At 41.1% G+C, this 26,532-nt stretch overlaps 1 protein-coding gene across 3 annotated transcripts in view; it reads left to right on the forward strand.

The window, feature by feature from the left end:
* Positions 1 to 26,532, forward strand: part of cdc42bpb (CDC42 binding protein kinase beta (DMPK-like)) — a 419,833-nt gene that overhangs the window by 35,848 nt on the left and 357,453 nt on the right. For all 3 annotated transcript variants that reach the window (XR_013934750.1, XM_080453508.1, XM_080453509.1), the window contains exons 13-32: positions 739 to 849; positions 2,163 to 2,404; positions 3,365 to 3,470; positions 5,084 to 5,208; positions 5,545 to 5,647; positions 10,041 to 10,189; positions 11,015 to 11,112; positions 11,357 to 11,436; positions 12,331 to 12,417; positions 12,519 to 12,593; positions 13,051 to 13,156; positions 14,947 to 15,083; positions 16,683 to 16,822; positions 17,693 to 17,774; positions 18,388 to 18,604; positions 19,687 to 19,749; positions 20,137 to 20,375; positions 21,574 to 21,720; positions 24,056 to 24,263; positions 25,134 to 25,231. Coding sequence is in view for 2 of the 3 variants with exons in the window: in XM_080453508.1 (XP_080309634.1) it covers positions 739 to 849; positions 2,163 to 2,404; positions 3,365 to 3,470; positions 5,084 to 5,208; positions 5,545 to 5,647; positions 10,041 to 10,189; positions 11,015 to 11,112; positions 11,357 to 11,436; positions 12,331 to 12,417; positions 12,519 to 12,593; positions 13,051 to 13,156; positions 14,947 to 15,083; positions 16,683 to 16,822; positions 17,693 to 17,774; positions 18,388 to 18,604; positions 19,687 to 19,749; positions 20,137 to 20,375; positions 21,574 to 21,720; positions 24,056 to 24,263; positions 25,134 to 25,231 (2,613 nt within the window). In the remaining variant the exon portion in view is untranslated. The remainder of the gene's footprint in view (positions 1 to 738; positions 850 to 2,162; positions 2,405 to 3,364; positions 3,471 to 5,083; positions 5,209 to 5,544; positions 5,648 to 10,040; positions 10,190 to 11,014; positions 11,113 to 11,356; positions 11,437 to 12,330; positions 12,418 to 12,518; positions 12,594 to 13,050; positions 13,157 to 14,946; positions 15,084 to 16,682; positions 16,823 to 17,692; positions 17,775 to 18,387; positions 18,605 to 19,686; positions 19,750 to 20,136; positions 20,376 to 21,573; positions 21,721 to 24,055; positions 24,264 to 25,133; positions 25,232 to 26,532) is intronic.

A 26,532-nucleotide genomic window follows, 5' to 3' on the forward strand; every position in this document is an offset into this window, starting at 1 on the left:
TTAATGTTAGGATTTAGAAGACATTTGTAGAATCCCCAGAAGCAAAGATTTGAGTTTCAAATGTAATGGGTTAAATGCAGATACCTCATTTCACTGTGTATGTAAATATACAGTAACACATAGCACAGAGGAGTTCAAACCAAACTATAGTTATTATTATGATTTGCAACCAGATTCGACCAAAGGAGCGATGCAAAATCCCTGTTTGGAATTGTCCCCCAGGATAAAACTTCATTCATTTCTCAGTGCGACTTTATATTTTTTCCGTTCATGTCTTTCATTTCTTCCCATCCTCAATTGTCATTTATTTTCAACAGCGATGTTGTTGAATGCATTATATTACTCGACGACACTGCAAATGAGTAAAATGTCTCCGTGTAATTTTGAGAATAAATCAATCTAGAATAAATGAATGCCTTAGTTTTCACAAAACTGTATGCTATACTGAGTTTGACTGAATAGATATTGATTTGATTATCATTTCATGTTTGATATTCTCTGGGAAGGTCTGCTGTCTTGCATACAATATTTTATAGTAAAACGGTTCAAACTTGTTCAAATGGGTTGTTTATTGGAATATTCCAACATAATTTTTAGACATTCTTACAACCTTTAACATGCATGTGTACGTGCAGACAGGTATACACAACAACGACTGTATATTAATACAGTATTATACAGAATATTGACATGTATGTGTGTGTGTGTGTGTGTGTGTGTGTGTGTGTGTGTGTGCAGCTGGAGGTGCAGGTGGAGGAGTTGAAGGCGGAGGCCTCTAAGGAGAAGAAGCTTCGTGAACATTCAGAGATCTTCTCTAAACAGCTGGAAACTGAACTACAAACACTGAAGGTCAGAGTTCATGCCCTCCTCTCCTCTCCTCTCCTCTCCTCTCCTCATCATCTACTATCATTAAGTCCGTTCATTCCATTAATCAATTACATAATTCAACATAGAGATGAAACTACGGTATATAAAAATGTCATGTCACTATTATTGTGGCAAAAATAATTGTGATTAACGGTGTTGTCGCAATAATCAAAATATGCTGAAAACATGCCACTGTTTACCCCCCAGCATATTCTTGGGGGAACATTAGGGAACATGTGACGGAGGACTATTTCACCATAAATGTAAAATCCCTGCGATACAATTATTATGACTGTTTTTTTGTTGTTGCGATAAACCATAACGATGAACGTCCCATACCCAATTCCACATCGTCTCCAAGCCGTAGTTTTTGACTTTGATGTGTTTGATAAATAAAAAAAACATCACATGGATGCACCTGGGACGTATCATCAGTGTTGGTGCAAAAAGTACTCAAATGTTTTACTTAAGTAAAAGTATCAATACTGCAACGTAGAAGTACTCTGTTACAAGTAAAAGTCTGGAATTCTAGATTTACTTGAGTAAAAGTACAGAAGTATTGGTATCAAAATGTACTTAAAGTACCAAAAGTAAAAGTACTAAATATTTGAAAATAGCCGATCTACATGCTCACGCGTTGTGAGCTTGTAGATCTGCTATTTTCAAATAGCCTAGGTATAAAATAGGGTTAAAGGGTGGTTAATGTATGTTTCATTATATCATAGTTTATATCTGAAAAGTAAATGGTAACTAAAGTTTTCAAATAATTGTAGTGGAGTAAAAGTACAATATTTGCCTCTGAGATGTAGTGGAGTAGAAGTAAAAGTACTGAAAATTGGAAATACTCAAGTAAAGTAAAAATACCTCAAACTTGTACTTAAAGGGATACTTCACTTTCGGGCCGGGGACACATTTAAAAAAAATATTAAAAATAAATGAAAAAAGTTATGGAAAATTCATGGCCCCCTCACGCATTAGAGTGTCCTACTAATGCGTGAGGGGGCCATGAATTTTCCATAACTTTTTTCATTTATTTTTAATATTTTTTTTAAATGTGTCCCCGGCCCTAAAGTGAAGTATCCCTTTAAGTACAGTACTTGAGTACATCTACTTAGTTACTTTACGCCACTGATCATCAGTGTTGTAGCCTGGGGTCATAGGGTGTTTCGGGTCTCGCAACAACATACACCCAGGTGACCCAGCCGGGGTTGATCAAGCCCCCGACTTACGTCCCAGTTATGATGTGCCTTGACGTGCGTGTACGTGCGTGTGTGTGTGTGTGTGCGTGTGTGCAGGTGAAACAGGGTGGAGGGGTCTCGGGGGGAGGCGGGGGGCTGGAGGAGGTGTGTAAGCTGAAGGCGGAGCTGGACAAGAAGGTGGTGTTCTACGAGGAGGAGCTGCTCAGCAGGGAGACGTCTCACTCCTCGGAGGTGAAGGGCCTGAGGAAGGAGCTCCACGACGCCGAGGGCCAGCAGCTGTCCCTCAACAAGGAGCTGCTGGTCCTCAAGGACAAGCTGGACAAAGCCAACAGAGACAGGTGGGGAGGACGCTACTCTAGGCCCAGTGGTTTTCAGCCTTTTTTTCATGCCAAGGGCCCCTAAATTGATATACATTTGGCCGCGGAACCCCCCCATCTGAAAATATTTTGTGCCAGGGACCCCCCAGAAGCAAAGATTCTCAAAGATATGCACACATTTTCAAGATTATGAGCTTGTAAAATAAGTAAAGTAAAAATACCTCAAAATTGTACTTAAAGGTAGGGTAAGTGATATTTTTGGGTTAAAACAAAAAGTATTTTGTTAAAAGGTTAAAACACTATATTCTGATAGTAATCATTGCTATAGAGTGTTTGTTCAGTCACAGATGTCTCCCTGTCTCTCCAGCTCTTTAATAAACAGAAAATACATTTTCCGGTAGGTGTCAAAATCTCAGCCAATCAGGAGAAAGTACCAATTTTTAAGCTTCATTTTTATAGTGTTCCAGTTCCAATTTTGCCTGCTCATTTCTTAGTGTCATCACTTCCAATTTCACTTGTTTAATCTATATCCTGATTGAGTTCTCTGTCCTGATTGGATAAAATTGGAAATGAAACTGAAACGAAAATGCATTTTCTGTTTTATAAAGAGCTGGAGAGACAAGGAGACTCCTTTTACTGAACAAACACTCTATAGCCATGAGTACTATCAGGATATAGAGCTATTTAACACTTATTTTAACCAAAGAAAATCACTTACCCTACCTTTAAGTAAAGTACTTGAGTAAATGTACTTTAGAACTCAGCTTATAACCTTTAGTCTTACGCCATTTTTTATAATATCTTGTTTTTTATTACAATGCCTGTAGCCATACTTACGTGTGTGTGTGTGTGTGTGTGTGTGTGTGTGTGTGTGTGTGTGTGTGTGTGTGTGTGTGTGTGTGTGTGTGTGTGTGTGTGTGTGTGTGTGTGTGTGTGTGTGTGTGTGTGTGTGTGTGTGTGTGTGTGTGTGTGTGTGTACAGACAAACGGAGCTGGATGATGCAGTAACGGTCCTGAAGGAGAAATACGAGCGGGAGAGAAACCACCTGACTGACGACAACCGCAAGTTAACAGCAGAGACAGACCGGGTGAGACTCTCAGAAGAAACCTTGTATCTCCGTCTTTCAGCTTGTTATCTTTTTGTAAGGCATTAATTAGCCTTACTTCATCCATCGCACAACTGCGTGGAGCAAAAGTATTGAAAATAGCTGATCTACAAGCTCACGACACGTTGTGATCCTATTATGTATGCTCTTTCTTTTTTTTTTCCTCCCCAATTTAGTCGTCATGCCATTTAACCCATTAAGACCTGGAACGCATCTGTGTTACTTAAGATTTCTTTGGCTATTCAAAAATAGCAGATATACAAGCTCATAGCGCGGCACCGAGTGCCGCGCTATGAGCTTGTAGATCTGCTATTTTTATGAAAATTCTTGAAAACATTTTTATTTTTATTTTTTTCAAAAAACTGTTAGGATTTAGAAAACATTTTTAAGAATGGCCTCAGGTCTTAATGGGACAATTCCTCCCCACACACATTTCTGTGTTGTCACTGCTGTCGTATCCTACTGACTCACCTGCCAGTGAGGAGACCCCACCGGCAGGACATAGGGCCTTCGTCCTACTCCTCCCGACCAACACTCCCTGCTGACAGGCTCCCTGCCTACATGCAGTGACTATTATCACCCTCCTCCCCCGCCTCGCTTCCCTCCCCAGAACACGGGCTAATTGTGTTCGTATGGACGCTTGACAAAGCCATAGCGTGGATTCGAAACCCACAACCTCCGCCAGTGGTGGGCAGGCACTTTACCACTGCACCACCCCGAGTAGAGTTCTCAACGGGCCTGACAATTAAGGCCCGGCCCGAACAATTACCATACGTTTAGGCCCCAAAAACCCGAGAATGTGTCATTATGTGCTTAATGTCCTCAAAGTCATGCATCCAACAAGCTTTGAACTGAGCAGGTTGGACCTTCCGTTCCAGAGATAATGGCCAAAACGTCTTGAAAACGGACACTTTAGCAGATTTTCGATTGAGTTTTGGCCATTGTCACCCGTTTTGCTTTAAAGGGATTCTAGGCAACTTCAGAGATAAACAAAAAAAGAAAAAAACGTTGTCAAACACCGCCCCTCCAGATAACTCCTCCACCTGCAAAAAAATAAGTTTGAGAGCATTTTAAAGTTTTGAAACCAAAAGTAAAAACACTGCAGAGAAAACAATGGCTGCCGTTCCATTTTTGTCGGCTGCACTCGGTTCCATTCGGTTTCACTCGAACTCGCCGGACGCGCACATGCGTGCGTTTCATTTACGTCCCGGACAGAGACGGATACCCGGATGTCAAAACATAAACAGTAGGGAAACTACGGATTTCAGAAAGAGGACTGTGTTTCAATGCAGGAAAACACCCCAGCATCATTATATAGTGGCTGATAGAGGGGAAAAAATGCAATATATATATATATAAATATTTTTTAATTTAGGCTTAAAGTTACCTAGAATCCCTTTAATAACACGGGCTAGGAAGGTCGGATGGCGACAAACTAGATACCTAAAGTTCACTTTGAGCTGCATCCAACACATCCACTGCCATATATTGATGTAATGTGTTGTGTTGTGCGGTGTAGGTACCGGTATGTATGTATGTGTGTGTTTGTAGATCTATCCAGTACACGTTTCTATAATGCATGTTGTCCTCTCCAGTTGTGCGTGTTTGTAGATCGGTTGACGGCTCAGAATCGTCAGTTGGAAGATGAACTGCAGGACCTGGCATCTAAAAAGGAGAGCGTGGCTCACTGGGAGGCTCAGATCGCTGAGATCATACAGTGGTCAGTTACTTTACACTTATTTTACTCACAGTATGTACATGACATGAGTTACATTAGTGTGTGTGTGTGTGGGGTGGGGGTTCTTATTACTATACTTGTGAGCAGTGGTGGAAAAAGTTATCACATTTCTTACTTGAGTAAAAGTATCAATACTGCAATTTAGAAATGCTAATAAAAAAAGTAAAAGTTCGGAAGTCAAAATTTACTTGAGTAAAAGTACAAGAGTGACTGTACTCATCATGCAGAATGTCCCATTTCACAAGTTTTCAAATGCATAAAAATCTATTGAAAATAGCAGATCTACAAGCTCACAATGCGTCGCATCCTATTTCACAGGGTCAGTGATGAGAAGGATGCCCGGGGTTATCTTCAAGCTTTGGCGTCTAAGATGACAGAAGAGCTGGACTCTCTCCGATCCACTGGACTCAGTAGACCTATGGTAACACACACACACACACACACACACACACACACACACACACACACACAGACTCACACACACACTGAGGCAGGTAGGCACACAGTGTTTAGGATGAAGCTGTAACATCGGCGCTGAATAATAATCTGGCGCACGTTGCCTTTTTTTGTTGCCCTTATTAACCCATTCAATTCGGGAACGCATCTACAAATGTCTTCTAAATCCTAACAGTTTTCATAAATCCGTATGTTGCTATCAAACTTTTTCATGTCAAGGACCCCCAAAATGAAATGTATTTGGTCGCGGACCCCCATCTCAAAATATGTTGTTCCAGGGACCCCCCAGAAGCAAAGATTTGAGTTACAAATGTTCGCTTTAAAAAATATATATTCAAAGATTTGCTAAAATTCTCATGATTTTTCAAAAATAGCAGATCTGTCGCACTATGAGCTTGTATATCTGCTATTTTTGAATAGCCAAAGTATAAAATAATGGCTATAGCTGAAATCTAAAATGACACAGATGCGTTTCCGGATTGAATGGGTTAAAATAAGAAGGCGTTGGTCTTTGAGATTGAAAGCTGTCACGGTGCATGGCCACAGGCCAGTTACACACCGTAACTATGGCCAATACCCAGGATTCTTTTTGTTTATTAAGATGGATCTCCAAATGTTTATTTCACAGATGTTTCCTTTCCACATTCCAGTCAAAATAATTACGTTTGTTGTAATGCTTAATTTATAATACAAAAAACTGAACGAACAAATCTACAAGCTATCCACACACCTCGACCCGAGGATGACTTGCAGATTTTGTTCCTTTTGGGAGGCGATGCAGTCAGCAGTCTAGCTGTATGTAACTTGTAAAAATGTACTATTTTTTGTCTAAAACACGGGTCTTCAATGTTGTTCAGGCCAAGGACCCCTTAGCTGAGAGAGAGATGAAGCAGGGACTCCCACTTATTATTGTTATTATTACTTTTTCATGGATAGTTTCATAGACTTCATTGACAGCACGATCATCAGTGTTCTCTCTCTCTCTCTCTCCCCCTCTCCCCTCCCCTTAGCCACTTAAACCCCAGTATTCTTATTGTAGGGAAGACTTTGGCAGAAAATAGCAGATCCACAAGCTCACAAGTTGTGAGCTTGTCGATCGGCTCTTTTCTGCTGAAAGCTTCCCCCACAATAACAGAAAACGGAAAAGACACTCGTATAGAGCCCTGAGGTTACCTCCTGTCAACCGTTTAGGGTTTAAGTGTTTAACAGGACATGAGACGTCCACACATAATATATAACTTTAGTTTATAAAGACATAAGACGGAGCCGTCTTACATCGTTAAAAATGATAACAATAATTTACATAAAAATGAAGGAGCGGCGCCACCAAACCAAATGTGCATACAGGAGAAACACGGCATGTGTGACATGCATGCATGTGTGCAGATAGAGACAGTGCGCAGTGAGACAGGCATGGCAGTGAGACAGCCAGGTGTTCTCATTCGTATCAGTGAAGTGGGTTAAGGCTCCCTCGGTGGACCAACACACCCCCCAGAACAGAACTGGGTCTGAGACAGACCTCATTCAGCTCTACACATAGAAACATACTGCATAGAGCTGCATTCAACACATAGAAACATACTGCATAGAGCTGCATTCAACACATAGAAACATACTGCATAGAGCTGCATTCAACACATAGAAACATACTGCATAGAACTGCATTCAAACACATAGAAACATACTGCATAGAACTGCATTCAACACATAGAAACATACTGCATAGAACTGCATTCAACACATAGAAACATACTGCATAGAACTGCATTCAACACATAGAAACATACTGCATAGAACTGCATTCAACACATAGAAACATACTGCATAGAACTGCATTCAACACATAGAAACATACTGCATAGAACTGCATTCAACACATAGAAACATACTGCATAGAACTGCATTCAACACATAGAAACATACTGCATAGAACTGCATTCTACACATAGAAACATACTGCATAGAGCTGCATTCAACACATAGAAACATACTGCATAGAACTGCATTCAACACATAGAAACATACTGCATAGAGCTACATTCAACACATAGAAACATACTGCATAGAGCTGCATTCAACACATAGAAACATACTGCATAGAACTGCATTCAACACATAGAAACATACTGCATAGAGCTACATTCAACACATAGAAACATACTGCATAGAGCTACATTCAACACATAGAAACATACTGCATAGAGCTGCATTCTACACATAGAAACATACTGCATAGAGCTGCATTCAACACATAGAAACATACTGCATAGAACTGCATTCAACACATAGAAACATACTGCATAGAGCTACATTCAACACATAGAAACATACTGCATAGAGCTACATTCAACACATAGAAACATACTGCATAGAGCTACATTCAACACATAGAAACATACTGCATAGAGCTACATTCAACACATAGAAACATACTGCATAGAGCTGCATTCAACACATAGAAACATACTGCATAGAACTGCATTCAACACATAGAAACATACTGCATAGAGCTACATTCAACACATAGAAACATACTGCATAGAGCTACATTCAACACATAGAAACATACTGCATAGAGCTGCATTCAACACATAGAAACATACTGCATAGAACTGCATTCAACACATAGAAACATACTGCATAGAGCTACATTCAACACATAGAAACATACTGCATAGAGCTACATTCAACACATAGAAACATACTGCATAGAGCTGCATTCAACACATAGAAACATACTGCATAGAGCTACATTCAACACATAGAAACATACTGCATAGAACTGCATTCTACACATAGAAACATACTGCATAGAACTGCATTCTACACATAGAAACATACTGCATAGAACTGCATTCTACACATAGAAACATACTGCATATATTGTATCAACATTTATCAACAGTTCCCTTTGGAAAACAACGGGAACTGTTGATAAAATAGAATCAATATTTGGTCACTGTATTGTCTATTTCTTCATAAACATAAACAGAGAGCACACAATGTTTGGCTGTAAATGACATTGTGTGTTTGTTTACATGGTTGCCATGTTGGATATGGCACAAAATCAAGCGACACAGATTGATATGAGCCAGGTGCTCTGATTCGTTGATTAGACAGCGGTCTGTTATTGAGTTCAGCGGTCATTACTCAAAAATAACCAAGCCATGTAATACACCATAATAAACCATGTCACACATTCTGATAGGCTGCTATGCCTATAAAGGACTTTGCATACTGTAGCAGCGCGTCACGACAGAATACCTGACCTCATAGCAAAGGACATTTTAGCATTTTATAACATTTTCCACCGTCAGTGAGAATATACAAACATTCGTGTGTCAAACCTTCCATGTTTCACCTCTGTACTGATGATCCTGAAATCCATGCTCATCTTTCTGCTAATACAGCAGATGTGTCAAAATCTGTTTCTATCCTTGAAGTGGCCTGGCTGCACCTTTTCACTGTAGCTTAGAGGAAGCTTTTATGTCATTAAATACCAGCCGCTCCTTGATGCCATCACAGAGCTATGTTATATGTTAGGACATGTTCATAGGTTGGCCGTATGAAGGCTTTCCAACAACTTGGGATGCCGAAAAAAAAGCAGCTAAACGGCTTACACTATTCTGTACTGTCTCTTCTATTATCGGTAGCTAACTGTTACGTATAACCGTGAGGGCTGTTAGGGTATTTGTCCAGTATTTGCTGACTGTACTTATTTTTTACAGCACCGTGCAAATATATGCATCCCTTGTACTGTATCTCTTACGCGGACACAAATAAATTAATAATGTATGTGTTGGTGTAACTTTTTACAGCAAATTCTGATGTAGTTTTAGACTATAGTCTTTTGAATACATTTCATTTAGATTGAGTCATATTTTAATCATCTGATTTTTCTAACTTTTAGTCTAGTTTTAGTCGACTAAATATCATAAGGTTTTAGTCGACTAAATTTACAGTTGATTTTGTCGACAAAAAAATATTTTGCCTTGATGGCGTCATAATGGCCGATTTTACACTTGGTTGCATACTGAAAATAGCCGATCTACAAGCTCACAACGCGTCGCAGCGCGACACGTTGTGAGCTTGTAGATCTGCTATTTTCAGAGCGCAACACCTGAGCGCAACCAAACCTAAAATGACTTGTGTTTTAGTTCTATCGGATCTCGTCTCCACTAGATCCCTCACTAACATTTTTATTTGTTGACGGAATTGTCAATATATTTAGTCTTAGTTTTAGTCACTATAGCTTAGTTTTTATTTAGTTTTTTGTCAATGAAAAAAGGTATTTTTGTTTTTGTCTACGAAATTAACACTGGTACTGTGTGTGTGCGTGTGTGTGTGTGTGCGTGCAGGACCCTCTGTGGAAGGTGCGTCGCAGTCAGAAGCTGGACATGTCGGCTCGCCTGGAGCTGCAGTCTGCACTGGAGACAGAGATCAGAGCCAAACAACTCATCCACGAAGAGCTGCGCAAAATCAAAGCTGCCAACATTGCCTTGGAAAGGTCATTAATTCATAGTCCTGTTAAATTTGTTGTTTTGTCATATTTAAACTAGACGGATAGATAGATACCTTTTTATTGATGCTACGGGGGAATTTCAGTCGCCCAGAGGAGCTCAGTTCGGGGCTCTCCCCAGGCTGGCAGAGGGAGAGTAGCGCCCAGGATTACAAGCTTAGGCATTGGCACTGGGTGAAAAAAAATGGGTTACAAAATCGTGGGATAAAAATGTAGGGGAAAAAAATAGGAGACGGTCATCAAGTTATTGGCTTAGGAATGCGTCTACCTTTATATGTCTATGATAGTGTCCACTTTATCCATAGTTTGTATGTTGGCTGTAAAAAAAAAATGCAGATATACAAGCTCAAGTATACAAGTGTTTGGCCTTTGAACATATGAATACAAAATACGTTTCTTGTTTGCCTTTTAGGCTTCGTAATAAAAAATTGCACAGGCCAGATATGACAAATAACACATATACAAATAAATTATTGACATGTTTAATAATTTTATACATTTGAAAATAGCAGAAATAGCTGATCTACAAGCTGTAGATGTGCTATTTCTCCTGTTTTTATATTTGAAAATGGAAACAACTATGACGATTATGCTAAAATAATTGTGATTATCTCAAATAATTGCGATTAGACGATAATGTAATAATTGTGACAGGTCTAGGTTCTCCTCACAAGTCCCCATGTTAACGTCTGTGACGTCTGTGGTCCACAATCTACCCACCCACCCTTTAGGCCATTTTGATATAAGATAATGTTGAATGTAATTAGGAGGGAGTTTGAGTTGTTATGGATGGATGTTCTTGTCTTTTAACAGTAAATTAAAGGAGTCGGAGAGGAGGAGCAATGACATGGAGGAGCAGATGGACATTCTGAGAATGGAGTTGGAGGAGAGTCGCTCCCGTTCAGATAAAGGTTCATAACTCCTGTCATAACTCAAAGCAATGTTTATTAGAATTATTATCACCGCAAATCAGGCACATCTCATCTGCCTTTTTCAAGTTTTCAATACAAAATATGCATTTACGCACCTGCTTGTCATTAATGCCTATCAAAATGTATGACCGTTATTTTTTATCAGATACGTCCCGATCTCCCCTCATAACTACAATGAACTAAAACTCCTCCTAACTCTCTCTCTCTCATCTCTGTCTCTCAGGTTTGAAGCTTCCAGATTTCCAAGACTCCATCTTTGAATATTTCAACACGTCTCCACTCGCCCATGATCTGACCTTTAGAGTAAGTCTGTCTGGTTACTCCCCAATGACCTCAGCTTCAGGATGAGTCTGTCTGTCAGTGTGTCTCTCAAAGGGTGTTTCTATATTTCTATATTGTGTTTTGGTCGTACCAGTGGCTCTATATAACATTCAGGAGGTGTAGTACCAGACTCTATATAACATTCAGGAGGTGTAGTTCCAGACTCTATGTAACATTCAGGAGGTGTAGTTCCAGACTCTATGTAACATTCAGGAGGTGTAGTACCAGACTCTATATAACATTCAGGAGGTGTAGTTCCAGACTCTATATAACATTCAGGAGGTGTAGTACCAGACTCTATATAACATTCAGGAGGTGTAGTTCCAGACTCTATATAACATTCAGGAGGTGTAGTACCAGACTCTATATAACATTCAGGAGGTGTAGTTCCAGACTCTATATAACATTCAGGAGGTGTAGTTCCAGACTCTATATAACATTCAGGAGGTGTAGTACCAGACTCTATATGACATTCAGGAGGTGTAGTTCCAGACTCTATATAATAATTAAGGAGGTGTAGTTCCAGACTCTATATAACATTCAGGAGGTGTAGTTCCAGACTCTATATAACATTCAGGAGGTGTAGTTCCAGACTCTATATAATAATTAAGGAGGTGTAGTTCCAGACTCTATGTAACATTCAGGAGGTGTAGTTCCAGACTCTATGTAACATTCAGGAGGTGTAGTTCCAGACTCTATGTAACATTCAGGAGGTGTAGTTCCAGACTCTGTGTGTGTGTGTGTGTGTGTGTGTGTGTGTGTGTTAGCATTAACGTGTGGTATTTTAGCATTGAAATATCACAGGTACACATTGGCTACTGACCGCTTTGACCTTTGAACCCCCTCTCTCTCTCTCTCTCTCTCTCTCTCCCACAGCCTAGCTCTGTCACAGAGATAGACTCCCCCACCTCCCAGAAACCTGTTTCCACGCCCACTTCCCCCTGCGAGAGCCCTGAACTGGAAGTGAGTGACGTGCACACACACACACACACACACACACACACACACACACGATATGCACCATTGGTAATGAGGTTTGTAATTCTGTATATCTGTCTGTCTAGGAACCGGTCAAATCTCCTGTGGCCCCTCCCACCCCCTCCTCTACCTACCAGACGTCACACTTGACCCATCCAAAGGTACACCGCACCACTGTTTCACAAACACTGGGACGAGACCCAGTGTGAGACCATTTGTGGGTCACAGACCAATTTTTATGGTATTTTCAACAATTTAGACCAAAATAAATGAATACATTTTAAAAAAATGTTTTTTTCCCATAAATACAAACTTAAAGTAGTGAAATAGCACATCTAACAGCTCGCAACTTATTTTTTTAATCATGGCTTGTAGATCTGCTATTTTCACTAGTTTGGGGAGACTTCAAATTTCTCTTTTTGGTTTCGAGCTTGGAAACCACTGCACTACATACACTACAACACACACACACACACACACACACACACACACACACACACACACACACACACACACACACACACATCAACATACGCGTCTCATAAGTATATGTGATGTTAATATTTGTGTGTGTGTGTGTGTGTGTGTGTGTGTGTGTGTGTGTGTGTGTGCGCGCAGCCTAAAGCTCACCAGTTGAGTATCAAGACGTTTTCCAGTCCGACCCAGTGCTCCCACTGCACCTCTCTGATGGTGGGACTCATACGACAGGGATACGCATGTGAAGGTATATACACACACACACACACACACACACACACACACACACACACACACACACACACACACACACACACACACACACACACACACACTGTGTCATTTCTTGCTCTACTGTGTTACGATTAGTGCTCAGCTGAATAGGGCGGCCATAGTTTGATTCCAGGCTTCAGCAATGTGTTGAAGTGTCCCTTAGCAAGACACTTAACCGCTAACTACTCCCCGAGGCGCTGCTTCCCCATAGATGGGTTTCCGCGCGACGTCATCACAGAGCAGAGTGCGCAATCTGCGCATGCGCGGGGGGAGAACGAACCGGAAGCGCCATTCACTCTATTGTTATTTTCGGGATTTAGATAGGCATAATGCTGCTATTATAGGCATAATAGGCATAATGCTGCTATTATATACAAACAGATCCAACTTCCGACAAATCATTTTTATTGAGTAAAGAAGATATTACAAACTGCATCATTTAATCTACTTTCATTAAACCTGGTGAAGACCATTTATTTTATGGGTAATAGGGTATAGGATATTTTTAGGGTAATAGCGCCCTCTACAGGCTCATCCCGCCACTGCGCGCGCATCATCCTCTCATGTTTACAAACAGGAAACCCATCTATAGCGCCCACTGCTCCTGTTACTTAGGATGGGTTAGATGCAGAAAACACATTCACTGTGTATGCTAAATGTACAGTGACACAAACCACAAAGGAGCGTGGACTATATTAGTATATTATTATTATTATGAATTGGTGCACCACTAGAGGGCAGAAGGCAGCTCTCCTCACAACATATTCCAGTTCCACAGCAGAGATGAAAGAGGGTTGTTTCTGAGCATCATGAACACAAAGAACATATTATTATGTCCCTTATGAAGACCTCATTCTTCAGGTGAACTTGGGGAGAATATTATCGTCGCTGTCAGGCAGAAACCTTACTTCTCCGTATTTCAACAGTTTGTGTTTTTTTGTGAATGAATGCCCTGGTTCATACTACAACAGTGTCATATTAAAGTAGCGAAAATAGACGATCCACAAGGTCACAATGCGACACATTGTGACCTTGTATGTAGATGATAGATCGGGTATCTTTGCTATTTAACCCATTTAGACCGGGAACACACCAATACGTTACTATACCTTTCAATCCGGGAACCCCTTTTGGTGTAGTTGTTGCCATGCACAGTACCTCCCAGTGTCCCCCCCCCCCCTGTATGAATGAATGAACCATTGTAAAGCGTTTTGAGCACTTGGAAAAGCGCTGTAAAAAATGCAATTCATTATTATCATTATTATTATTACAGTATATAGCAACATATATATTTTTTAAATGTGAATAAATATTTGTCAGAAAACTTTAGGTGTTTTTAGAATGGGCCTCAGGTCTAAATGTGTTAAGAACATTATTGAAAGTAATTAAGTGTCTTATGTGGGTTTTATAAATACCTAACCAATGGAAAGATTATTATTATTAACAAGAGCCTGTGGCTAAATAATAACTACATTGGATCAGTTAGAACACAGGTTCTTTTTTCATTCCCTGAAAAGTCATGGTTGTGGACCAACTGACGGTGATATTCATCTCTCCACTTCATTAGACCATAAAAAAATATTTTGTAATAATTTGATTAATTGGCTTACTTGAAAGGGTGAGTGAGTTAAGCCAGGTTGTCCAAAGGTGAATATAATAAAACTCTGCTCAAACACACTGACATTGTAGTTCTGAAGTTAACCTCTCTCTCCCTCTCTCTCTCTCTCTCTCTCTCTCTCTCCCTCTCTCTCTCTGTCTCAACAGTGTGTTCGTTTATCTGCCACGTCGCCTGTAAAGACCACGCCCCCTTAGTGTGTCCCATCCCCCCCGAGCAGGCCAAGAGGCCTCTGGGAATTGATGTCCAGAGGGGCATCGGAACGGCCTACAAAGGCTACGTCAGGGTGAGTGAGATGCTCTAGTCTGAACTGATAGAGACATGGACGTCTGCTTTCTTGGAACACGTGTCCACACTCACAGAACACTGTTTTGAGCAGAGGAGCACTTTGGATATCATGTCCGTATTGTCCGGAGAACTTCTTACCGATCAACGGTCGAACATCAACTGTTGCTCGGCTAAAATGGTGTGTCGTCTATATGGGCCTGTCCCAATTATTATATAATCGCCTAATCCCAATTATTTTTGCATGGGGGGTCCCTAGTAGAGCTCTTCACAGGTCCAAAAAACAGACCCGGACATAAATGGTCCCCGAAAAATGTGGTCAGATTCCTAGCCGCTCCGAGATTATTTTCAAATAACTGAATCGAACCCGAGTGGACCCGTGACAATTTGGTCCGATTTGGAAGACAGACCCGACACAGACACCCCTTCAAAAAAGCGCATATGAAACTACAAAAATATATAAATAAATATGCGCGGAGGTATTCATTTAATATGCCTGACAAAAGGTTTTCTTTGTAAATGTGGGCTTTATGAAATACAAGCTGACCTATATTGACCAATGACCATTTTAATGATTAAAGCCTTGCTTTCACCTCGTTGAGGACAGCGGTGTCAGAGGAATCCATGATTGCACGCCGGTGTTTTCAAATCAGCCTGGCAGCTGGGCTTGCCTTGGCTTGCAGTAATGCTGCACATGCATTGCGTAGCTCAACTATTTTTGTTGTTGTGCTGCTGTAATCTGATCCTAAACCAGCAGAATCATCACGCGAGATGCACAGCCATTCATTTTCGCTGCTGCACTAACCTGATCCTAGGTCAGTCTAAAACATCACACACAAGTTAAACTCTCCTGATTAGTGCAGCCGTGCACACACACACACACACACACACACAGAAGGCATACTACGGGTCTTCTCGGATCCACTCAGGTATTACACATAATGATGGACCCGACCCGAGTTCCGAGGTAATGGCGCCGATTCCGACCCGGCCCCAAGTGATTAAAGAAAAACGTGGGCAAAAATCCTTGATTATGTGGGCTAAAACTCTTGATTATGCGGGCTAAAATCCTTGATTTTGCGATGAAATATGCGGGGTTTTTTGCAATTTTATGCGGTGAAATTGCGGGAAGTTGCAAAATATGCGGAAAGTTGCAAAATATGCGGCAATATGCGAAATATGCGGCAATATGCGGCAATATGCGAAATATGCGAAAAGTTGCAAAATATGTGAAAAGTTGCAAAATATGCAATGCGAAGCGCATATTATGCGATGCGGCCTTTTTGAAAAAACGTTACCCCCGCATAATTACGCGCCATTTTGCTGATTATGCGGTAAATTCTGCGATCGCATAATGGCATTTTTCTGGAGGGTCTATTGAGCAGCATAGAATAACATCTAGGAGAATGTGGAGCACTGTGCTCGCCTCCTGTGTTTAGTTGTGCGGCTATGAGGAGGTGGCTGTGCTGAACCAAAACATGAGCAAGCTGCCAAGTAACACGGAAACCAGCCAGCAGAGGGCAGCATATCATTGTTGGGTGTCCAAAACAGAATCAGACTTGTGGATAACACTGTGTGTGTGTGTGTGTGTGTGTGTCAGATTCCCAAACCCACAGGAGTGAAGAAGGGCTGGCAGCGTGCGTATGCGGTGGTGTGTGACTGCAAGCTCTTCCTGTATGAGGTTCCTGAGGGGAAGTCCACACAACCTGGAGTCGTGGCCAGCCAGGTTCTAGACCTCAGGTACTGTGTGTGTGTGTATGTGTGCTATCCATTATCCTTCTAACCCATTAAGACCGGGAACGCATCTGTGTAACCACTTCAACCATTATTTCATACTTTGGCTATTCAAAAATAGCAGATATACAAGCTCATAGCGCGGCACCGAGTGCCGCGCTATGAGCTTGTAGATCTGCTATTTTTTTTTAAATCGTGAAAATGTGTGCAAATCATTGAATATACCGTATATATTTTTTAAAGCGACCATTTTTAACTCAAATCTTTGCTTCTGGGGGGTCCCTGGAACAACATATTTTGGTGGTCCTTCACATGAAAAAGTTTGGGAACCACTGATTATAACGACATGTTTTTTCAAAAAACTGTTAGGATTTAGAAGACATTTGTAGAATCCCCCCAGAAGCAAAGATTCGAGTTAAAAATGTTTGCTTTAAAAAATATATATTCAAAGATTTGCACCAGATTTTCACGTTAAAGAAAACTAGCAAAAAAACTAGCAATATTTCCCCCCAATAATCAAGTGTCAAAATCATGCCAGAAATGGTAATTGATTTGTATTTTATACATATTTGATCTGCCTAAATTGATCAGTCTGATTAACCCCTTAAGCCCTGTTTCATACAGACGTGTATGGATATACAGTACAGCAGTGTTATGCTCACACCATGCTGCAATGGGGACATGTTCGTGAGCTTGTAGATCTGCTAAATTAGCTATGTTTTGCTATTTTTTTGAAAACCCACTATTTCATTAATTAGATTGTTTGTATAATCTATTAAATCAATTACTTTGATTAACTGTTGCAATCCTAGTGTGTGCGTGTGCGTGTGCGTGTGTGTGTGAGTGTGTGTGCTGACGTTGTGCTTTGTCTTGCAGAGATGACGAGTTCTCAGTCAGTTCTGTCCTGGCCTCTGATGTCATCCACGCCACCAGGAAGGACGTCCCCTGTATCTTCAGGGTATGACCCGACCTTTAACCTCTTAACACTGACCTTTAAGACCCGGGAACGCATCTATTGTCATTTTAAGATTTCTTTGGGCTATTCAAAAATAGCAGATCTACAAGCTCATAGCGCGGCACCGAGTGCCGCGCTATGAGCTTGCAGATCTGCTATTTTTGAAAAATCTTGAAAATGTGTGCAAATCTCCAATATGTGCTTCTGGGGGTCCCTGGAACAACACATTTTGAGATGGGGGTCCGCGGCCAAATACATATCATTTTGGGGGTCCTTGACATGGAAAAGTTGGAGCGCACCACTGATGTAGCAAAAAAAACAAAACACAAATAGCCGCATTGTGAGCTTGTAGATCTGCTATTTTCAAAAGAGTTTTATACATTTGAATTCTTCTGCATAATGAGTGCTTTTACTTTTGGTACTTTAAGCGCATTTTGATGCCAATACTGTTGTACTTTTACTTGTAACAGAGTACTTCTATATCGCAATATCGATACTTTTACTTAAGTAAAGAATCTGAGTACTTTTTCCACCACTGCGAATACATAATGGGACCTTTTTTATATGAAAAGGGTTGAAAACCCACTGTTATAGTAATTCATATTTCATGGTACAGGTGACGTCGTTGTTGCTCAGCTCTCCGGTGCGGGTGGTCTCTCTGCTGGTGCTGGCGGAGAGCGAGGCGGAGAAGAGGAAGTGGGTGGGCATCCTGGAGGGGCTGCAGAACATCCTGACCAAGAACCGCCTGAAGAGCCCCGCCGTGCACGTGCTGCACGAGGCCTACGACTCCTCTCTGCCCGCTATCAAGAGCACCCTGTCTGCTGCTATACTGGGTTAGTACACACACACACACACACACACACACACACACACACACACACACACACACTTCAATGTCTTTATTTGAGTCCACATTTATAAAATACATTACAGGGGCACAAATATTTTCAGTTGCTTTTGATGTCCCGCACACTGGAAACAACATGTGTCCCAGTGCTTCAATCCAAACAAGTTCAGAATATAAACAACAAATGCGCATGAACTTATTCACAGTTAACTCATTGAGTGCCATTAACGTGTTTCACGTGTTTTTGAAAAAAATAGAAAAAAAACTCAGAACCCAAGATATCATTATCTGAAGATTTGCAGCTCCATCCACTCCTTGTTTAACTTATAACTGAAAAAGGCTGCATCTCGCTTCCTAAGCCCTTTTTTTTTTACTTTGAAAACAAAAAAAAACAAAATCGTACTGGCCAGAAATAGCCAGAAATAATTCGGGCACTCAATGAGTTAACATTGGTCATACACTTCAGTCTGCCATATTACCAACACCAGAGAAAGATTATGGGTACAGGAAGCACCTTCTCCTCCAAATAGATCCACTGCCTATAATGGAGGAGATTGAGCAAGCTGCTTTGCCTTACACTTGGACAACCCCATAATCCTCAAGCCCCTGACCACCAGCCTGTGGACATCACGGCCCAAGCTGCCAGATATAAAAACAATGAGCTGACACTTGTAGCCTAGATGTATAATGGCTTGTACTAATGGCTGGTATTTTACTTGCTTAGTAAGGAAAGCTTCCTCTAAACTTGAATCAAAAGTACAGCCAACTTCCAATAGGAAGGTAGGTAGGTACATCTTTGGATCGCGTTATCTCCTGGTTTTGTGTGAGGAAAAACAAAACAAAAAAAAACGTGTCTTTCTCGTCCATGGCAGGCTGCGCCTTAGCAGAATCTGACGAGAAATGTTGTCGGTGGCAGGGAAAGAGTTAAAGCCAACTGGACCACATTAATCCATGTATCTGTCTCTGTCTCTCTCTGTCTCTGTCTCTCTCTCTATTCATGTCTCTCTGTCTGTCTCTCTCTCTCTGTTTATTTCTCTCTCTCCCTCTCCCTCTCTCTCTCACACACAGATCGGGAGCGTATCGCTCTCGGGACAGAGGAGGGGCTGTTTGTTGTAGAGGTTACCAGAGATGGTAAGAGACACACACACACACACACACACACACAAAATAGCCGATCTACAAGCTCACAACGCGTCGCATCGTTGTGAGCTTGTAGATCTGCTGTTTTCAAATATTTTACTTTTGGTACTTTAAGTACATTTTAATACCAATACTTTTGTACTTTTACTCAAGTAAATTTTGAATTCTGGACTTGTACTTGTAAGAGTATTTCTATATTGCAGTATTGATACTTTTTCCTAAGTAAAGAATTGGAGTACTTTTTCCACCGACACAGACACACACACACACACACACACACACACACACACACACACACACACACGAAGACACTACTTCTAGTAGCTTTACTAATACAGAGCTCTGTGTGTGTGTGTGTGTGTGTGTGTGTGCGTGCAGTCATCGTGCGCGCCGCAGACTGTAAGAAGGTCTTCCAGATAGACCTGATCCCCAGGGAGCGGCTGGTGGCGCTGCTGTGTGGGCGGAGCCGCCACGTGCACCTCCACCCGTGGGTGGTGCTGGAGGGGGCGGAGTCCTACGACACCAAGCTGACCGACACCAAGGGCTGCCAGGCCATGACCACGGGACAGCTCAGACCCGGGGGGCCCAGCTGTCTGCTGGCCGCCGTCAAGAGACAGGTACCTGTCTGTCTGTCTGTCTGTCTGTCTGTCTGTCTGTCTGCCAACTATCAAGTTTTATCCCTTTAAGACCGGGAAAGCATCTGTGCATCTATTAACCCATTAAGACCTGAGGCGATTCTTAAAAATGTTTTCTAAATCCTAACAGTTTTTTGAAAAAAAAAAAGAAAAAGATGTTTTCAAGATTTTTCAAAAATAGCAGATCTACAAGTTCATAGCGCGGCACTCGGTGCCGCGCTATGAGCTTGTATATCTGCTATTTTTGAATAGCCAAAGACATCTAAAGTGACACAGATGCGTTCCAGGTATCAATGGGTTAAGAAATAGCAGATCTACAAGCTCATAGCTTGTAGATCGATGTCCAAATCTTTGAATATATATATATATTTTTTAAAGAACATTTTTAACTCAAATCTTTGCTTCTGGGGGTCCCTGGAACAACATATTTTCAGATGGGGGTCCGCGGCCGAATACATATAATTTTGGGGGTCCTTAACATGAAACAGTTTGAGGACCACTGATATAGAAACATACGTTTTTCAGAAAACTGGTGAATTTGTGGAATCCACCAGAAGCGAACATTTGAGTTACAAATGTTCGCTTTAAAAAATACATATATATTCAAAGATTTGCATAAATTTTCATGATTTTTCAAAAAAAATCAGATCTACAAGCTCATAACTCGGTAAATTGGGGAGAAAAAGGGGGTAAAAATTATAATTGGCTAAATCTAAATTTAGAAAAAATGTAATTAAATTAACCCATTAAGACCTGGAACTGTGTCATTTTTTTGATTTGAGCTAAAAAGCATTATTTTACACTTTTGGCTATTCAAAAATAGCAGATATACAAGCTCATAGCGCGGCACCGAGTGCCGCGCTACGAGCTTGTAGATCTGCTATTTTTGAAAAATCGTGAAAATGTGTGCAAATCTTTGAATATATATATATATTTTTAAAGCGAACATTTTTAACTCAAATCTTTGCTTCTGGGGGGTCCCTGGAACAACATATTTTGACTGGGGTCTGCGGCCAAATACATATAATTTTGGGGGTCCTTGACATGAAAAAGATTGAGCACCACTGATATAGAAACATACGTTTTTCAGAAAACTGTTGGGATTTAGGAGACATGTAGAATCGGCTTCAGGTCTCAATGGGTTAAAATAACCTCACGTTGTGTTGTGTTTGTGTTCCAGGTGCAATGCTATGAGATCACCAGGTCTAAGCCTCACTACCGTAAGCTGTGGGAGGTCCAGGCTCCGGGCATCGCTCAGTGGCTGGGCATGGTGCGGGACCGGCTGTGTGTAGGATACCCCTCTGGCTTCGCCCTGCTCGCCCTGCAGGTACAGTAGGCAGTGGTGGAAAAAGTACTCACATTCTTTACTTAAGTAAAAGTACCAATACTGCAATACAAAAATACTCTGTTACAAGTAAAAGTCTAGAATTAAATATTTACTTGAGTAAAAGTGCAAAAGTATTGGCATCAAAATGTACTTAAAGTACCAAAAGTAAAAGTACTAAAATGTTTGAAAATAGCAGATCTACAAGCTCACAACGCGTCGCAATGCGACGCATTGTGAGCTTGTAGATCGGCTATTTTCAAATAGCCTATGTATAAAATAGGGCTAAAGTGGTTAATGTATGTTTTATAATATCATAATTTATATCTGAAAAGTAACTAGTAACTCAAGTTTTCAAATAATTGTAGTGGAGTAAAAGTACAATATTTGCCTCTGAGATGTAGTGGAGTAGAAGTAAAAGTACTGAAAATTGGAAATAGTCCAGTAGAGTAAAAAATACCTCAAAATTTTACTTAAGTACAGTACTTGAGTAAATGTACTTAGCTACTTTACACCACTGCTATTACACTATTCATGGATTCAAGCTCTCAGTCGCCACGACCGATTTCAGTCACGTGGATTACATTGAAGCCAGCATGCCTTCTATTGGAAGCATGTCATGCACCGAAAACAGCAGATCTACAAGCTCACAGCGTGTCGCGCTGCGACGCAATCACGCAATGTGATGCTTTGTTTCCTTCTGGAAAAGAGAGCTATAGTTATGAACAGAGTCTATTATTTGTAGAGTTGTTAACGATACGTATACCACTAAAAGCATGTAACGATTTATCGTGAATTGATTTAAATCGATTCAAATGGGTGACGATTTAAATCGATTTCATAGAATAATAATCACGATGTGAAAAATAGCCAGAAGAAACATTTGAACAGGTGGAAAACTTTAGTTAAACTTACTTACCTGGGTTACATCTTCTGATAGTTGTACTTGAATGTTCACATGAAATAATAATCCCGTTTAGTGTTTCATTAGCGCGAGCGTGAAAAAAACAAAATACAGCGTGGAGTGACGCCGCTGGTAAACACACGTTGAAAGGCTAGGATCAAGATACCAAGGATTAGACCGTGATGTCACTATTAGTAGCACGGACATACGCCATTATGTTCGAAGCTGGTTATAAAGATACCAAGGATTCGTCAGTGATGTCACTGACATGTGAAAAGACATGTGCCAAAGAAAATACAGGAAGAGAAATAATTTTAAAAAAAGTTTTCGGTCTGGAAAATAATTTTAGTTTGAAAAAAAAAAGGGAAGAAAATATTGGATTTGTGTAAGAGAAATCATTAAAAAAAAAAAAGAATCGTGAACCTAATATCGTGATTTGAGTGAATAGTTACATGCATATGTACCAGTATAGGAAGAGCTGCCGATACTGCCTAAAATGCTGGTATCGCATGGATTAAAGTTCTCAGTCGCCATGACTGATTTTTGCGTACAAACCACAGCGATTAAGCCCGGCCACCTACGTCACGCCAAAACTGTAAATAAAACCGATGATGGCGGGTAGGGGTGTGCCGATACACTCATTTCATGAAACGATAAGATACGATATTGGGCTCACGACATCGATACGATATCGATACGATACGATATATGGCACTTTTTAATTATGAAAATATATGGGGGGGGGGGGGAAGCAAATGCAAACAAATGTTTCTGTTTTGCATTATTCAGACATGCAAACTTGTAGCTTTTCAGCTACACTAGCCGTTTTGAATCCAAATAGGGCAATAGTGTGACACCTGACCCGAAAAAAAAACCAACATGTTGTCACCCCTTTCACCTCGGGGCTGTTTGCATGCCTGATTATAATTATTGTAAAAATAATTATTTCCAAATCGATACATATCGTCACGAAAACGTATCGCGATATATCGTGGGACGATATATCGGCACACCCCTAATGGCGGGTCTTGCTTTCCTATCCACAAGTTTCCTAGGGTCGTTGTGGGCATTACTTCCTGTCGATTTGATCCAATCAAATGGACAGGAAGTGATGCCCACACACGCCCTATAGGAAACTTGTGGGATACTTTGTCTTGGGTTTAACCCATTAAGACCTGAGGCCGCTTCTAAACATTTTCAAAATCCTAAAAAAAAAAATCGGAAAAAAATATTTTAAAAATAATTTTCACGATTTTTCAAAAATAGCAGATCTACAAGCTCGTAGCGCGGCACTCGGTGCCGCGCTACGAGCTTGTATATCTGCTATTTTTGAATAGCCTAAAGAAATCTAAAAGTGACACAGATGCGTCCCAGGTATTAATGGGTTTAAAATGGATCATGACTGTGACCACCACCGCCCCTCCCCGCCTGCAGGGGGAGTCGTCCCCGGTCAGCCTGGTGAGTCCCGGCGACGCGTCGCTGTCCTTCCTGTCCCAGCAGCCCCTGGACGCGCTCCACGCCCTGGAGGTGGGCACCGAGGAGGTGCTGCTCTGCTTCAGCCAGCTGGGCGTCTACGTGGACCCCCAGGGTCGGAGGTCGCGCACGCAGGAGCTGATGTGGCCCGCCACGCCCCTAGCGTGTAGTATGTGACACTTATTATTATAATAATGATGTTTTTTTCCACTTTAACTCTTTCAGTGCCAATAAAAAAAAAAAATTGTTGCGAACTTTGCCAGATTTAGTTTTTTGTTTTTTCAGAGAAAAAAAAAAGTGCTTAGGAAGTGAGATACAGCCTTTTTCAGTTATAGGTTAAACAATGAGTGGATGGAGCTGCAAATCTTCAGATAATGATATCTTGGGTTCTGAAAACTTTTTTTCAAAAAAATAAAATAATAATAATAATAATTTTATTTATTTTTTATAAATTCGGGATTTCTCGTTCTGGCACTGAGGGTATAACCCGAAAACTCGGGATAACTCGGGGTCTGGCACTGAGAGAGTTAACCCTTTAAGATCGAGGACGCATCTGTGTCATTTTTAAGATTTCTTTGGCTATTCAAAAATAGCTCGTAGCGTGGCACCGAGTGCCGCGCTACGAGCTTGTATATCTGCTAGATCATGTTTTTTTTTGCAAATCTTTGAATGTGTCTTTTTTTTAAGCGAACATTTTTAACTCTGTTACAACTTCTGGTGGGTCCCTGGAACAACATATTTTGAGATGGTTGTCCACGGCCAAATAATTTTTTTTGAGAACTAGTGATATTAGAGATTTGCACACATTTTCCACGATTTTTCCAAAAAATGGCAGATCTATACTGTCAATGATTTACTCATAAATAATTCACAGTTAAAACATGCTGACCGTTTGGTGTGTGTGTGTGTGTGTGTGTGTGTGTGTGTGTGTGTGTGTGTGTGTGTGTGTGTGTGTGTGTGTGTGTGTGTGTGTGTGTGTGTGTGTGTGTGTGTGTGTGTGTGTGTGTGTGTGTGTGTGTGTGTGTGTGTGTGTGTGCAGCGTCCAGCTCGTCCTATCTCACAGTGTACAGTGAGTACGGGGTGGATGTGTTTGACATCCACACCACAGCCTGGGTGCAGACCGTCTCTCTCAGGAAGGTATTTCAACACAGACACCTTTTTTACCTGCTTCTTGTAGTTGTACAGTACGTCTTTAACTCTGTGCTTCTCAAAGCAAGGGTCTTAGGGGGTCCTTGAGGGGGTTCTAGGGGGTCCCCAGCAACATGACTTCATATAGCATCAATATCATTTACAGTGCGTCGTTGGCTATTTGAAAATAGCAGATCTACAAGCTCACCACGGGTCACTATGTGACCCGTGGTGAGCTTGTAGATCTGCTATTTTGAAAAGAATCTTGGAAAAGATCACAACACAAATCCTGTATGGGGGGTCATTGGCACAACATATTTTCATATGTGGGGTCTTTAACATGAAAAAGATTGAGAAGCACTGCTTTAAAAGGATAGTTCACCCCCCAAAAAATACTTTTTTTCTATCCATTAGTCACTCCATGGAGACTTGAATTCATGGATATTTTTTTGTTTTTGTCGCATTACTAAGACAATAATTTGATGACCATCGGACCGGTAGGCAGCGGTTCCAGTAGGAGACACAAAGGAGACTCTTTAGCCAGATTCCATTCCCGAAAATCTCGGCCACTCGCTCACTCCCACTCGGTCACTCCGACTCCAAACCGGATGTGCTCAGGGTCCAATTACTCAGTTGCTTCTTGGAGGAGGCGAGTGGAGTCGAGTGGAGGAGCCGAGGAGGCTCTCTACTTCCGCATTTAGCGAGTGTACATCAAGTGTAGGCTCGACCACTCTCCACAGCTCCTCCGCGGCAGACTTCCGCATCACGTGTAGACGTTTTTTTTGTTTTTTCCCTTCTCCCATCACATATACATGGTCCTCCTCCACATGTGGCCACACAAACAATGCTTGAAACCCGAAACCATGCCCCGAAAACACCGGCTGCCTCCCCCTCGCCCCCGCCGATCACTCGTTGCCCATCTGACACACACACACACACACACACACACACACACACACACACACACACACACACACACACACACACACACACACACACACACACACACAGTGTAAATTAACTGAAAAGACGCAACAAGCCACTGGCTTTATTGCTTTGTATGATATAAAGTATAATACAATTATATAGCCTACATTGTAATATATTGTGCACACTTATACTGTCTCAAAAGCTGATAGTTAATTCTCTCCGTGCATGCCTCAATGCAGTGCATGGACTACTATAAATTACTGTGACAAAGATTATGTTTAAAATAATGTATTGTATTTATATATAGACTGAATATAGGGTGACTATATTCTGAATTCCCCAAAAAGAGGACACTTTACGCTATTTAACTATAGCCGTAC

This window comes from Gymnoscopelus braueri (assembly GCF_963280865.1).
Source record: "Gymnoscopelus braueri genome assembly, chromosome: 16".
In the NCBI taxonomy this organism is placed as follows: domain Eukaryota; kingdom Metazoa; phylum Chordata; class Actinopteri; order Myctophiformes; family Myctophidae; genus Gymnoscopelus; species Gymnoscopelus braueri.